The sequence below is a fragment of the Sinocyclocheilus anshuiensis genome, unplaced genomic scaffold (assembly GCF_001515605.1).
Source record: "Sinocyclocheilus anshuiensis isolate Anshui unplaced genomic scaffold, SAMN03320099.WGS_v1.1 scaffold3099, whole genome shotgun sequence".
Classification (NCBI taxonomy): domain Eukaryota; kingdom Metazoa; phylum Chordata; class Actinopteri; order Cypriniformes; family Cyprinidae; genus Sinocyclocheilus; species Sinocyclocheilus anshuiensis.
The window spans coordinates 95313-111892 of NW_015542591.1; the positions used below are offsets into that span (position 1 = coordinate 95313).

A 16580-nucleotide genomic window follows, 5' to 3' on the forward strand; every position below is an offset into this window, starting at 1 on the left:
GTAGCGTTAAATCACCATTCAGCTGACTCAAGCCACCACCGCACTGCCGTCTATTATTGGACTGCAGAAAGATACTAACTTTTCAATCTGCTACGTTATACTGATTGTACTGACAAATTATGCTGACACCGTGTCTGCGCCGCAACAGGACGCGACAAAGCGACCGTTGAAAATCATTTGAACTTTGTGTCAGCACGTCATAAATAGAACGAGGCATCAGTTTACTGCATCCAGTGTAGACAACATCACTGATTATAATGGGTTCTATTCTACACCGGACGCGAGCGGCACAACAAAATACAATAGAATTCTATTGTATTTTGTCGCACCGCGTGATGTGACCAATGTGATAAGCATGAGTTCTGGGCCGCGGCGCAGCCAGTATAAACACCAGCATTGACTGAGTGGCCGCGATCAGCTCCGGTGGCCGTAACACAGGCTTTAATGCGCCGCAGACTCATGCCACAGATCAGCTCTAGTCTCTAACATCACTGAATCTGCTGTTAAAAATTAACAATCCATTCGTCATATCATCATGCAAAACTAAGAAATAGAATCATTGTAATGTGACGATCAAATATAAGTGCGGCTGGGTGGCGGGCGGGCGGATAATTTGAAGCAGCGGACTCAGGTGAAGTTTGAGCTCATCCGCACATCTCTACACTACAGTGAACTGGGTCACCAGTAGCAAACAATGGAGCCCGCTCTGCTGGACAAACTAAGTAATTACACCATTCAGAAGCATTTAATCTGCGTTATACAGTATGTTCTGTCAAAAAAAGTTCATATCGGCGGCATATTCGCCGATACCGATATATCAGCGACAGGCTCATATCGGCCGATAATATCGGCTAAACGATATATCGGTCGGGCTCTAATGTGAACGATAGATATGACAAAAAAAAAAGAGTACAAAAATAGATTCTCCAATGCATGGCGATTCTCGTTTAAATGATTTTGAAAAATTCAGAATCAGTTCTGAGGTTAGTTTTTTTCCATATATGTGCGACGGAATTGTGCACTAGAGACAATCATGTTTTCACAAACACACACAAAACCATCAAACAACTAAAAAATACATACAATATACAATACAAAATACAATACATTAAATTGCATAAGGTTTCATGTTTGAAGCGAAATACAAGGGCAATCGTGGATTTCACTGCACGGGATATGCGCTGTGAGAAACATGTTTTGATTGATAATTGCGGTTTCATCCACCGGTATTGCAGTGTTCTACCTTATGCCAAATTTATTTCAAATGCTCACATTTGCTGTGTGTGTTTGTTCTGAAGGGCGCTTGCGGCATGGTGCTATGCGTGACTCCATGTAAGTGGTAAATGCACTTGAATCACCAAATGCTTTTATGATGCAAATTTAATGTAAACACAGTCAGTTATGTCTTAAGGACAGGACAAAACATCTGTTATGGTAAAACAGACCTGTGCATTAGTGTGAATGTAGCTTATTAGACCTGCTGCTGTCTATGATGTCATAGTAATAAAAAAGAAACGCCTCACTGCCCTTGCTTAGAAAACTTTCAGATTCACTTAAAAGCATTCTCAGATACTGTGTTTTAATCTCCTTCATTATTTTATATTTGCTTGAAAGTTTTGAAGCTATATTTAGTTAGTTAATCATTCTTAACATACAGTTGTTTTGATTTAGTTTTAATTTGTAATTATTCTAAAAAGTACTTGTAGAAGTAATTTAATAAAAATGCACAAATAAATGTAATACCTAAAGTCAGTAATCTCACTAATTAATGAGAAAAGTGTAGATTAAGAATCATTTTTGAATCGGATTGTGATTTCTAGAGTCAGAATCAGGTTGTGAGCTGCCTAAAAGTTCCCATCCAACAAAAAGCTCAATTCAAATAGTCGACAATTCAATGTAAATAATGACCAACCTGGCTCCGAGACACACAAGCATCTGGAACTTCCCGTCTTTGCCGATGTTTCTGGTTGTGCTGTTGATGGCACGCATGAAATGGCAGAAATGACGCACCCTCATGTGCCAGTTCTCATCCTGGGTCATCTGACTCTGTTCCGTACTCTCAAAGTAGACCTGCGCCTTTTCTGTGGAATAGAAATGGAAGGATTTAGGAAAATTTTCAACATTTTGAGGTATAATTTATGCAACTAGAAAGATATAGGTTTGAAAAAACTCCTAGTCTCTGCTTCAAACTATGAACCACCCATAGGTCTTGCTCTTACCATCTGATGCATTTTCTCAGTATACTAAGATTAAATCTGATTGGCTGATTTTACAAAACATCAGAGAGTAAGGGCACAGATGTTTTCTATCAGTCTGGAAACACATTGTTTCGATGAGCACTTTTGAGGATGAAAGCTCAAAGTGACTTCACACACTTCGAAAAAAACTTTTTTTTTTTTTTAAATTAGCGTCTTCCATGCTAGTGTGGTATATACACAGCTGTTCAAAAGTTTGGAATCATTAATATTTTTTTAGTGTTTTGGAAAAAGTATTTTATGCTTGCCAAGGCTGGATTTATCTGAAATTCAAAAATAAAGTAAAAACTATGGAAGCCCGTTTCCATCATGGAATTACAAAAAAATTTATAAAGTAATGCAACTTTTTATCTCACAATTCTGAATTTATATCTCACAATTCTGTTTTGTTTTTCCACCATTAAATAAAAAATAAAAAAAGTTAACTGCGACTTTTTATCTCACAATTCTGAAATTTTTTCCACGCAATTGCGAGTTTATATGTCACAATTTGGAGTGTTCCTCTCAGAATTGCAAGTTTATATCTTGCAATTTTGAGTTAACATCTTGTAATTATGACTTTATGTTATAATTAGGTTAATGATATAAATTATGATATAAAGTCAGAACTGTAAAAAAAAAAAAAAAAGGTAAGAATTATCTTTTTTATTTTTTGTCCTGTGGTGGAAACAACCTTCCATAAAAAAAAAAAACATTACTATTGTGAAATATTATTACAATTTGAAATAAATGTTCACTGTTTAAATTTATTTTAAAATAACATTTATTCTTGTGATGGCAAAGCTGAATTTTCTGAGGGCACATGATACATAAATACAAGCTGCTCTTCCTGTCTAAGTGGGCGGTTCTTGACCAAGATATGCTACTGTATGCACAAAATTGTGAGTATGAGCAATTAACAAACACTTGAATGAAATGTAACAGTATTTGTTACCTAAAAAGTCCCAAATGAAGACGTTCTTGAAAAGGCGTGGTGACTTGAAGCCATGCTGAAACACCTGCTCAAGAGCCCATACTAAACCATACTCTCCACACAGAAGCAATGTGAGGCTTCCTCTCTACAACAGATCAATGAAGAAAGATCATCCATATGTGCCATTCTCATTCACGTGTCCTTTCCACAGCAACTTTTCTCAGAAAAAATTACTTTACCTCTTTTTCTGGCTTATGGAAGTGTTTGACGATACCGTTAATGGCCTCTCCCACCCCTTCCTGGATCTGGCCCGTGTTTAACTCTAGTGGGCACACAACGGTAAACGTGCTTGAGACAACAGCAATATCCTCCAGCAATAAGTGCAGTTATACAATCTATGAGATATGACTTTTGACTTTTATGAGATTTCCAAGTACGTACTTGGCTTGCTGTTTGGCGAAATGGTGACAAATCTTCGCATCATCCCAGGGGATTGCTGCATTGGAGGAGTCCGGCACATTCTGTCCTCATTCTCCATGTTAGTCACCAATTCGCCCACCAGTATCCTCTCCAAGCTGCCATCATCTACTCCTTTCCCGAGCCAACGGCCGCATGGAAACCTACGCAACAACAGTTCGGCAGTCAGTTAAGGGTTATAATAATGAATAATGTGATTATGGAGCTACTAAAATCTTAGTACTCACTTGTAGGTGTGCCCTGTGATCCCGTTGCGGACCATTACACACTCCACTAGCCACTTAGCATACAGTCCTGAGTTATCATGGCCCATCTGTACTGTGGTCAGCTTCCCCAGATTCTGGCACTGTGCAAAGTACATACAGAATTATACAACAAACCTCGACCAAACAGATTAACACAAAAGGAACTCACTTTGGAGTCAATATCTAGCATGGTGCTCAACAATACATCTCTCTCGCTCTCTCTCTCTCTCTATATATATACAGTATATATATATATATATATAATATATATATACACACACACATACACAGTATACATATAGTAGGGCTGGCTATTTAGATGATTTCAATCTCATTCAGTTTGATATCGATTCATTTGGATATGGACGTGATTAGGTTCAGGATATGTTTTTTTTCTTTCCAAGAAAAAAATCTCTATCAACTAATGCTGTAAAATATACAATAAAACATGTAATTTAGAACATTACTATATTAAAGTGATTTGTAATCAGACTTTTAAATTGCACATAAGACATTTTTAAAGAGTTTTTATAATAAAAATGTATTATATAATAAAAAAAATTATTATAGTAACTATTATAAAAAAATGATAATCTACATTTCACTGCTGGTTATAAATTCTCTATATAACTGTGTACGTGACAAATAAAAATCTTGAATCTTTGTTGTTGAAATATAAACTTTTAAACAGTGAATGTCTTAACTTATTTCCATGACATTTCCATGATTTATTCAAACAGACACTGAAAAACAGATTAAGTGAAAATATAATGTATATGTAATATAGTACATATATTTAGCAAAATGCTCCTTTCTAGAGTTCACTTTTCTAGCTAACTATCAAGTTTATGGTCACTGAATGGCTTTTCTGAGGTAAATGTGACATTGTTTACAAACGGTTTTATTTGACATCTTTCTTTGTTGAAACACTGATTGAGCGATTACATAAGACATGATGATACATTTCGGTAAGTTGTACGGTTTCATTCAACATACTTTCTGATGTTTATTTCGGGCAGTAACTAGTAGTAAAGAGCAAGAGATGATCAGTTCACTTGCGCTCTGTTCTGCCGCTTGTACTGAGGGGCTACAACAATGTCACACTACATTACAGAGAGCCAAAACAGGATTTATTGTTTGAATTTCGTAATAAAATTTACAGAATGTGTAATTATTAATTTAGAATTATTGGATGGGAGGCGCATTACAAATAAAGTTTCAGTAAGTTTGTTCATGCATCAACTGAAAACAGCATAGATTCTTTGTATTTTAGAATAAACATCGGATAATCAAGATGAGAATCGATTAAAATCGAGAAATCAATATTTTCAACCCAGCTGTAATAATAATAATAATAATAATAATAATAATAATAATAAACTTTATTTTATAAAGCGCCTTTAAAAGAAGCTTCTCAAAGCGCTGAACACAATATAATCAATACAATTAAAAAACTATACAAAATCAACAAGCAAATGCAAGTTAAAATGTCTTAAGTTGAACTTTAAAAACATCATAATTCTGAACTTCCCTAAGTTCAAGAGGCAGAAAATTCCAAAGGACAGGAGCATAGAAAGAGAAAGCCTTATCACCCATAGATCTTAGACGTGTTTGAGGAACAACCAACAAGTTTGACTGAGAGGAACGCAATCTATGACTAGGAGTGTATGGATGTAGTGGTAATGTGTAAGGTAAGGTAATGTGGTGCCAGTCTGTAATGCTTTAAAAGTAAGCATCATAATTTTGAAATCCACTCTAAACCTGACCGGGAGCCAGTGCAAAGACTCTAACACTGGAGTAATATGACAATACCAATCCTAGTCCCAGTTAAAATCCTGGCGGCTGAATTTTGTACATATTGCAACTTATTAAGTGTAGATTTAGAAGCTCCGGCTAAAAGAGCATTACAATAGTCTAACCGTGAGACGACAAAGGAATTTATCAGCATTTCCGCGACTGTAAAATTTAACATAGGGCGCAATCTTGCGATATTTCTGAGGTGGAAAAAAGAGGTTTTAACAGTGCTCTGGACAAAAGAATCAAAAGACTAGATTTGCATCAAAAATAACTCCAAGGTTCCTCACTCGACTCTGGATTTCCAAAACAGAGCTGTCAAGAGTCAGGGACAGACAACCAGCTTTAGAAATTCGATAACGGGAACCAATGAGCATAACTTCAGTTTTACCACCATTCAAACAAAATAAATCTTTAACCATCCATATTTTAATCTCAGTAATGCAGTCAGACAAATAAGCAACGGCGCTCATGAGGTTTTGAATGTATATAAATCTGCGTATATTCGGCGGCATACAAATGATAATGAAGGCCAAGCGATCTCAAAAGGTGGCCTAAAGGTGACAAATAAATGTTACAAAGTAAAGGACCTAAAACCGACCCCTGAAGGACGCCAGTTGAGACACAGCTAATCTCAGACCTATAACGACCCACAGAAAACTAACTGGGAGCGGTCAGTAAAATAAGACCTCAACCACCTTAAAGCAGTCCCAGACACACCAAACACTCTTTCAAGACGAGTAAATAGACTGTGATCCACAGTATCAAACTCTTAGATCAAGTAGAATAAGAATAGATGTTGCACCAGAGTCAGAAGCTATCAACAAATCATTGGTGACTTTGACCAAGGCCGTCTCAGTTCTGTGAAATTTACGAAAACCCGACTGAAGAGGTTCAAAAAGATTATTAACTGTGAGATGATTACACAAATGAGAGGCAACAATACACTCAAGTAATTTTGCCAAAAACGGGAGATTTGAAATAGGACCGAAGTTATTGAAGTCATCCAGTGCAATATTTTCTTTTTTAGGTAATATATAGTGAAACCAGAGTAATAGACATAATTATGTGTGTGTTGATATATATTAGCTCACCTCAAACGTAATCTCCAAGGTGTTTTTGGGGACCTGCAGAACCCCAGTCTCAGCTAGCTCCCCTGAGACGCACACCCAGGGGTTGGCTGTAAACATGGAGCCACCTAGTTTCTTGCTGGGAACGATGACCAAATGGTATGGTATCACTGTGAACAACAACAAGGACAAGGTCAACAGAAGAAAAGCAGAGTGCAGACAGAGGTTTATGATACTAGAATGAAAGGGATAAAATGAAAATTCTCTCATCATTTACTCATCCTCATGCTGTCCCAAATGTATAAGACTTTCTTTCTTCAGATAAACACAAAGATGTTTAGAAAAATAATTTATCTCTATAATCTAGGATTATTTTTCCTAAAAATCTCTGTTTGTGTTCCATAGAAACCTCATGAAAATTATTATTTAATGCACATTTTATTAGGCCATTAAGTTTCCTTAAACTAGATTACATTCACACTATTTTGGCAGTCAGACCTTGAGCATGCCTCCAAAATTCTCACAGAGGTCATGCAATTTTTTTATATTAATACGAAAATGATATATTTTTTATTCCATATCATTTGTACATATAGGAAATTATTCAATATAATTCCTCTTTGTGTCTTGCAGTTTTTTTGTGAAAAAAGTGGGATTTTTTTTTATCCATAACTATTTCTAACTGGCAACTGTTTTTTTTTAAACAATCTGTTTTGCCTAAATTTTGAAAGAAAAATATTTCAGTTTCAAGATATATTTTGAGTATAACCATGGATGCAAAATACAGAATATAGATAATTTTTCTGTGAAATGCAAAGATATTTTGTTGGTAACAAAACAGTTTCAATTCCCACTGACTGGATTTATGGTCAAAACATATAATGGAATACAATAGGAACCGAAACTGCTTGGTTACCAACATTCTAAAAATGGTTACCAACATTCTTAAACATTCTCCTATATCTTCTTGGCGACATAAGTAGTGAGTAAATGGTGACATTTTTTCATTTTTAGGTGGAGTATCCCTTTAATGGTATACAGGTGCATCTCAATAAATTAGAATGTCGTGGAAAAGTTCATTTATTTCAGTAATTCAACTCAAATTGTGAAACTTGTGTATTAAATAAATTCAATGCACACAGACTGAAGTAGTTTAAGTCTTTGGTTCTTTTAATTGTGATGATTTTGGCTCACATTTAACAAAAACCCACCAATTCACTATCTCAACAAATTAGAATATGGTGACATGCCAATCAGCTAATCAACTCAAAACACCTGCAAAGGTTTCCTGAGCCTTCAAAATGGTCTCTCAGTTTAGTTCACTAGGCTACACAATCATGGGGAAGACTGCTGATCTGACAGTTGTCCAGAAGACAATCATTGACACCCTTCACATTTTCCATGACATTCTAATTTATTGAGATGCACCTGTACTGTGTTTGCAGAGAGATTTTGGTGACTCTTACTAATTGTGGTGAAGACATTGGTAAAGCAAAAGTAGTCCACAGCGTTGAAAGAAAGGAGATGGTAGAGGAACTGCTCCTTCTCATCATCACAGCGCAGGAAAGCGTAGCGCTTATAGAGTTTCCTTCAAACAAATACAAACACATTAAGCCATACAGTACAAATCTAAACACAAAAGCTTTAAAGGAAACAGTTGAAAGTTAAGTGCATGAGCAAAGAACCTGAAAAAAATGAGTTCAAATGCATTTCAGGTCAGAAGAGGACACCACAAAGCATTCTTTACTGAGGATGAGTCACTTTACGGTTCAAGGCCCATTAATAATTTTTAAAAATCTTAATTTTTAATGATGCCTTATTCTTTGCTCTGCTACATCTCTTGCATTTTAACTGTCTGATATCCGAGTGATCCGTCTACAGTACATCTGATTTATAACACTGCCCTCTATGTCACTAAAGAACTAGTCAATAGGTCTTACTTGGTGAGCTCATGGTCAGACAGCAGCTGCTTCAGGTGCCTGGACATCCTTCTGCTGACCAGCTTTTTGAAGATGCTGATTTCATTTTCCAGCAGGATTTGGCACCTGCCCACACTGCCAAAAGCACCAAAAGTTGGTTAAATGACCATGGTGTTGGTGTGCTTGACTGGCCAGCAAACTCACCAGACCTGAACCCCATAGAGAATCTATGGGGTATTGTCAAGAGGAAAATGAGAAACAAGAGACCAAAAAATGCAGATGAGCTGAAGGCCACTGTCAAAGAAACCTGGGCTTCCATACCACCTCAGCAGTGCCACAAACTGATCACCTCCATGCCACGCCGAATTGAGGCAGTAATTAAAGCAAAAGGGGCCCCTACCAAGTATTGAGTACATGTACAGTAAATGAACATACTTTCCAGAAGGCCAACAATTCATTCAAAATGTTTTTTTATTGGTCTTATGAAGTATTCTAATTTGTTGAGATAGTGAATTGGTGGGTTTTTGTTAAATGTGAGCCAAAATCATCACAATTAAAAGAACCAAAGACTTAAATTACTTCAGTCTGTGTGCATTGAATTTATTTAATACATGAGTTTCACAATTTGAGTTGAATTACTGAAATAAATTAACTTTTCCATGACATTCTAATTTATTGAGATGCACCTGTACTGTGTTTGCAGAGAGATTTTGGTGACTCTTACTAATTGTGGTGAAGACGTTGGTAAAGCAGAAGTAGTCCACAGCGTTGAAAGAGAGGAGATGGTATAGGAACTGCTCCTTCTCATCATCACAGCGCAGGAAAGCGTAGCGCTTATAGAGTTTCCTTCAAACAAATACAAACACATTAAGCCATACAGTACAAATCTAAACACAAAAGCTTTAAAGGAAACAGTTGAAAGTTAAGTGCATGAGCAAAGAACCTGAAAAAAATGAGTTCAAATGCATTTCAGGTCAGAAGAGGACACCACAAAGCATTCTTTACTGAGGATGAGTCACTTTACGGTTCAAGGCCCATTAATAATTTTTAAAAATCTTAATTTTTAATGATGCCTTATTCTTTGCTCTGCTACATCTCTTGCATTTTAACTGTCTGATATCCGAGTGATCCGTCTACAGTACATCTGATTTATAACACTGCCCTCTATGTCACTAAAGAACTAGTCAATAGGTCTTACTTGGTGAGCTCATGGTCAGACAGCAGCTGCTTCAGGTGCCTGGACAACAGTTTCTTCTCCATGGAGAGACGCACCCATGCCCTGGCCTTCCCAACGTCTGTCTTGATCTCACTGATGTTCTGGATGTGCCTAAAGAATGACATACAGCGAATTACGGTCACGAGATATTGATAACAGGACTTCAAGTTCCACTAGAATTAAGTCAACGAGTTTCAGACTAAAATAAAGACTAAAAGAGTTGTCAGAAGCTTAATGGTGGTGACGATGAAGTCATGTGACTGTGGTGTAGTTCATATATAGTCTACGTTTAGCGTTGATTGTATTTAGGCTTCAAAATTCATAGAAGTTGTGTACATTTTTGAAGATTATCATGATGAACAAAACTTGTTAGAATCATAAACGTTTGTTGGGTGATGCTAACTTTATCACCTGCCAAGCAGATCTTAAGCCATAGTACAAATCTTTTCAAAAAGCTGCGTGATTTGAGATTCATTTTAACTCCATGAAATTCACTGAATATAGTCAATTTTGAGTATATTGTTATATATGAAATAAACTCAAAATCCTAACGCTAAATAGAATTAGTATTTAGGTGCTGTCACATTAGCAAAATTTCAGAGAATTTTAGAGAAAGTTATCTATTGTCAATAGTAAATTGATGTATGAAGCACCACTCACACAGAAGTCACTTTCAAACCAAGCACCATTCTGTTGGTCAGTGTGGCAAATATGCATGACCAACTTAAACCAGTTGCGAAAGCTGCCTGGGGAAATCTTTTGCTTTCTCACGGAATTCCCGACTGCATGTTTTCCAATTGAAAATACTGTATTTCTTCCAAGAAGTTTGCCAAATGACAGTAAATGTGATTGCACCTTAAGCACTGACTCTATAAGAATCAAAAGAGCTCTTGCTGAGATACGGCCGTATCCTGTCGTGCACAGGTTCAATGAACCCACTGCGTGCTTTCAGTGCAGTGGGAATTTGCCAGCGCTCTCAGGAGCCGTTCAGAAGAGAAAATGGGGGCAGGAGAAATGGTTCACAGACTCCCTGGAGCATCAGCCAGCCTGCTGTCATCGCTCGCAGCCGCTATCATGCATGCCACGTCCAGACGCATTCTCTTCCACTCCACCTCTGGTAGTCAACACAGTCTGACCTTCCATTACATAAATGTATTATAGCGTTTAGTGCTGCCCTCCAGACTCTACAAACCTCAGATTTACAGACTGCTGAAGCCACATCTGAATGTGTAGACCTGCAGCCATAATATTAATGTACTAAACAATGCCATTGTCATGCTATATTATGCTGACATCAGGAAAAAAGCTTCTTCCACAAATATTATTACTGAAATACTATGTTTATCGGTTAGCATTTTCAGGAGGAGATGCTGACATGGCTAAAGAGAGGGATGTCATGCTAAAGCTTTCTTGCACTGCTATGTCACGGCACAGCTCAGCAGGGGTCTGGTGCTAACTAGGCTGGAAATAATGTGGCGACATGAAACGTCTCAGTGCTTTCTTCACGCAATGTGAGGAGCCGACCCCCCTTTGCATACACTCACTGCACTGCAGCGCAGCACTCTACCTATTATTTTCATAACAATAAAAAAGTAAAAATGTATTTTCCTTTCAGATTTCATAAACTGTAGAACTATTAAAAAAAACGTAAAAAACATGATCCCATATTTGACCTTGGATTTCAGGGTATATTTTCATTTTTTTTTTATCATGTTAGGAATATTCCGGTTTGTTTTAGATTTTTTCAATAGTTTTCTAATAATTGTTTAGACACAAAACAAGTTCATTTTGACATATTAACAGATAACACTTTAAATGACTAATGTAGTGATGTAATTTCATTTGACATTTTAGTACCCATGTTATGCTTATTTACAAGCTCATAATTTATTTTTGGGGGTCTGCAAGAATATATTTACATGATTTAAAGTTCAAAAAACACTGTATTTTTCTCATACTGTACACTGCTGCAGCACGTCTTTTCATCCTCTGCTGTTTTAGTTCTAAATGTTTTCGTTCCTGTCTCTTTAAAGCCCGCCTTTCCAAAAAGCTCACTCTGCTCTGATTGGTCAGCTGGCCCAGTCTGTTGTGACTGGTCAACTGCTTAAAGCATGTGTTGGAAATTTAACTTCTGAGCCTGTATTGACAGCTGTAGACAGTATTACAGTGGCATGCGAAAGTTTGGGAACCCCTGGCAGAATCTGTGAAAATGCATGTTATGTTTTATTTAGTACTGTCCTGAGTAAGATATTTTACATAAAAGATGTTTACATTTAGTCCACAAGACAACAAAAAAAATGTCGTCATGTGACACAGTGACACACAGCAGCCACAACAGCATGTTTTATTTATTTTTTCCCGTTTATTCGAAACATTCCCAAACGCATTAACTATATCATGAAATATCTTGATTCTCACCTTTATAGATTATGTTGATCTATAGTGGGCGATGGTCAAAGTAACCTAATAATGTAGTCTATTAACTATGCATTAAAAAAACTGCTGTTTACTTAATTAACAGATATGGGTGTCATGCCATAACATATTTTTAATACGACTGAGTTTATATTTAATGTGAATTTAACATCGAAAGTTAATGTGAATAAAAACATTGCAAGTTAGGCTACTAATCATAACACTTTCATTGTACAGAAAGAGAGCAAAGAACATTTACATTATCAAAGAACATTTTCACTGACAGTCTAGTTCAAGCACTCTCAAAAACTCCCATTAAAATCACTGAAGCTGTTTACACTATGAAATTAATATCTTACAGATTCGTACACACATTTGCACTTTGTTGTTTCTGACGAGAGAATTCGCCAGAAAGAGGTATTCAGTCAGCGAGCGAGTGAAGAAAACACTGGCATTTTAGCGATGACTCATCTGAGCACCTCTGATTGGTCATTGCATTCATAAGCTCAACAGCATCGTGTATGATTGGTTATAATGCGCAGTGCTGTAGAAACGCGTCTGTCTCTGACTCAGCGTCAGCCAGCGAACGCAGAATTTAGCAGCTGATGATATGACGCGCTGAACGTTCTAATCATGCCGGTGTGATTGTATTAAATATAGAAAATATTAATTGGCTATTTTTTGTCTTTTGGAAACTGCATTCAAAATCCACTTGGCTCAAAAATCAATCACTTTGAATGGGCATGACGCCTCTATGTGACCCTGGACCACAACACCAGTCTTAAGTCGCTGAGGTATATTTGTAGCAATAGCCAAAAATACATTGTATGGGTCAAAATTATAGATTTTTCTTTTATGCCAAAAATCATTAGGATATTAATTAAAGAACATGTTCCATGAAGATATTTTGTAAATGTCCTACTGTAAATATATTAAAACTTAATTTTTGATTAGTAATATGCATTGCTAAGGACTTAATTTGGACAACTTTAAAGGCAATTTTCTCAATATTTTGATTTTTTTTTTTGCTCATTGACACTTAAGACTGGTTTTGTGGTCCAGGGTCACATATGATAAGCAAACATAATATTTAAGACTAAAACCACTCATACCATACAGCCAGAACCAAAAACTGAGAGTGCAAATGAAGGCATCAGCACTTCTCTGTGTATTGTGATTGTTTTGCTCTACACTATAATGGTTTAATTCTCACCTCATGTCCTGGATCAAAGAGACTTTGAGAGGTGGCATTGCACAGCCAGCATCTGACTTCCGTCTCTCTGTGTCATGAATGATACCTAAGAAACAAAACAGGGAAAATATGCTGAAAAATCAAACCTATTCAGCATGTTTTCAATGAAAGCCAGCTTCATAAGCACTATACAGGCTCTGATCCAAACCCTAGAGAGCTGCCTACCTAGAAAAGATTTTTGGCATCTGATGTGGAGGCTGTTCCAAACAGCTAATTTTTACAAAATTCTAAAGCAATGCATACATCGCAGAATGCACTGCAACAAATTCAATGAAAGTAAAATAAAAACACTTATATTGTTGTCAATATTTAAAATGAACATGTAAAACGTAAAAAAAAAACGTTCAAAATCTTCAAACAAATTAAATTTTCACCTATATGTGTGCAGTTTGTGCATTACAGAATACAGAATTATTTTAGTTTTATTAATATACTATTATTGTATATATTAATATGTTAATTTTTTTTATAATCGTTCTATTGAATATTTCAATTTACCTTTAATTTATATCTATTTCTGTTTTAGTAATTTTAGTACTTAAACTTATTCTATTTCAGTTTTTTCCAGAGCAACATTTCTGATTTTTGTTTAAGCTTTTTAAGTTTTTCATTTAATACTTACAATTTATTTTATATAATCTTTATTTCAATTAATGAAAATAGTTGTAAGTTTCCGTTTTAAAGCCCTTTACACCAAGAAAGATATTTTTTTGTTTTAAATGCTCAAGGTGTTTAAAGTCAGGATTGGCCGTCAATGTTCTTACGTACGGAGCCCCGCACATGGCATGCAGGAAAAAAATAGTAGGCTAAATCGTGCGCACGATTTACTATTTAATTCCCTCAATTTATAAATTGTGCACACAATTTACTAATTTGATCCCTCGATTTGCTAATTCGTGCACACGATTTATAAATCGAGAGAATGAATTAGTAAATTGTGCGCACCATTTAGCCAATCGAGGGAACGAAATAGTAATCGTGTGCACGTTTTAGTACATCGAGGGAACGGATTAGTAAATGGCTTGTTCGCATGATAAATCGCACAATTTATTTATTTTTTTTTGCATGTCATGTGCGGGGCTCCGTACTTATGATTCATCAGCTGGAAACAAAAAAAGTTTTGAAAGTGATTCCAACAATAATGTTCTTCTGTGTTGTTATTGTTATAGTTGTGGAGTGGAATTAGAACAATTGTTAAAACTTTATAGTAATAGATTTGTCCTTGGCGTGAACAAACCTTTAGTTAAAAATAACAACACTGACAAAATTTCAAGATGTTAGCATAGCAACACATGCAAATATAATATTAAAAGTTGGAATTGCTCATGTTAGTTGAGTCTTTTGTATGGTTAACATGAGGAGTTGCCTATGTAGAGCGTTTTCAAATCAGTCACTTATGAGGATCTATTTAGGTTAACATGCTGCTTTAGAAGAAGAATCCTATGTAGGCAGCTAGATGGACGGAATTACAATGTGCAAACATTACTGTATCATCTTAGTATTTTACCTGGAGGGCCGAGGCCTGCTGGAGTAGCGTCTCTCTTCTCTTTACTCTCTTGATAATGTAAGAGGTGTGACCACAAGGCGGATTTTCCCTGGCAAACACAAAGAGAAGAACCCGGTCAAACAAGCCAACTACATTACACATTACCACATTCATAAGTGATGACTGTATGCCCAGTCTATGTACCTGTTTGACCTGCAGACCGTGGCTCCAGATTCTTTCCAGCAGATCACACAAGCTGGCGATGAGTGTGTTCTCCTCCACTCCAGTGATGCTAACCTCCCCATGGCCCAGCTCCACCGCTTCCCGTCCCATCTTCTCCACCAGCATGCGTTTGGTCTAAGCCACAGATCACATAGGGTTAGTTATAGTTTAAACGCTGGTCTATCTGGATCACCCAGATGGATATCAATAGTTTTATTTATTAAAATCTAGAGGAGGATCAAAACACACACCTTATTTCTGCATTCCTTTAACAGTCCCTCTACAAACTTCCAGTTGGTCTGTGCGATGACTGAAGGTGACAGGTTGGAGAGTTTGGGCTGGCGGAGAGTGGTGCCCAGGTTCCTGGCCTCCTGGATGTACTTCTGCATTGACAATATCACAAAATATCACATGATGCCCAACAAAAGACTGATGTAGCTTGTGGCTTTTGAGTTACTTCAAATTTAGAGTGGCTAAACACCCAAACCTATTTTTAGGACCATTAAGATTTTATGAAATGTATCATTTTTTTCCCAAACCCACGTGACCTTTCTTCCATGGGGCACAAAAATAGACATTCTGAAGAATGTTCTGATGTTTTACCATAAAATTACAATAAAAAAGGACCGGCACTGACTAAAACCACACAAAAGCACAATAAAAGGATCTTAAAATAATATAAATATGGTCCACAAGACTCAAACACTACATCTCAAGTAGACATTTATGACAAGATAAAAGCAAACTGACAAATGAAGGAGAGGGGTTTAAATGAGTAGAATCTAGTAGATAATAATACGGCAATACAAAAATCTTAATGGACTTAATGATTGTTTTCATTTTCTGTGTAAATTATTATTTCTAATTTCTTTTGTTTAATTTTGGAGCAACATAAGACCTAGTTTTTTTCTGCAGTAAATATAAATGACTCTCAAATCTTGCCTGAATTGTATTCACCTGCCAAATAAAACATAAGGGAAGAGATTTCATTTTGAATTTGACAAAAGTGTCAAAAGCAGGAAGCTACAGACACTGATGGGGATGAGGGCTCAAGCTTTTAAGATGGGAAAGGCAGTGGGGAATGTCAAAGTTGGCAGATTGAGATTCACAGCCTGAGCGCGGCCTGATCTCTCTAGCACATACCACATCCACCTTGACGGACTTTAGACAGGGTTTGAAGGACTGCGAGAACCAGTAGTAGTCCAGAGCCAGCAGAAGCTGAAGCTCAGAAAACAGACACTCCACATGCTGAGAGTGTGTGTGTGTGTGTGTGTGTGTGTTTGTTTGTGTGTGTGTGTGTGTGTGTGTGTGTGAGA

The 16580-nt window shown here is 36.6% G+C and overlaps 1 protein-coding gene across 4 annotated transcripts in view; it reads right to left on the minus strand.

Moving 5' to 3' along the window:
• The window catches only part of LOC107694459 (DENN domain-containing protein 5A-like), a 59785-nt gene that overhangs the window by 1653 nt on the left and 41552 nt on the right, over positions 1 to 16580 (minus strand). For 3 of the 4 annotated variants that reach the window (XM_016494154.1, XM_016494151.1, XM_016494150.1), the window contains 13 exons: positions 16408 to 16512; positions 15516 to 15647; positions 15247 to 15399; positions 15064 to 15151; positions 13518 to 13602; positions 9872 to 10000; positions 9398 to 9519; positions 6779 to 6924; positions 3873 to 3991; positions 3610 to 3788; positions 3408 to 3490; positions 3190 to 3313; positions 1913 to 2081 (listed from right to left, as the gene is read on the minus strand). In XM_016494154.1, the coding sequence (XP_016349640.1) occupies positions 1913 to 2081; positions 3190 to 3313; positions 3408 to 3490; positions 3610 to 3788; positions 3873 to 3991; positions 6779 to 6924; positions 9398 to 9519; positions 9872 to 10000; positions 13518 to 13602; positions 15064 to 15151; positions 15247 to 15399; positions 15516 to 15647; positions 16408 to 16512 (1634 nt within the window). The remainder of the gene's footprint in view (positions 1 to 1912; positions 2082 to 3189; positions 3314 to 3407; positions 3491 to 3609; positions 3789 to 3872; positions 3992 to 6778; positions 6925 to 9397; positions 9520 to 9871; positions 10001 to 13517; positions 13603 to 15063; positions 15152 to 15246; positions 15400 to 15515; positions 15648 to 16407; positions 16513 to 16580) is intronic. The other variant, XM_016494152.1, reaches the window with a different exon arrangement.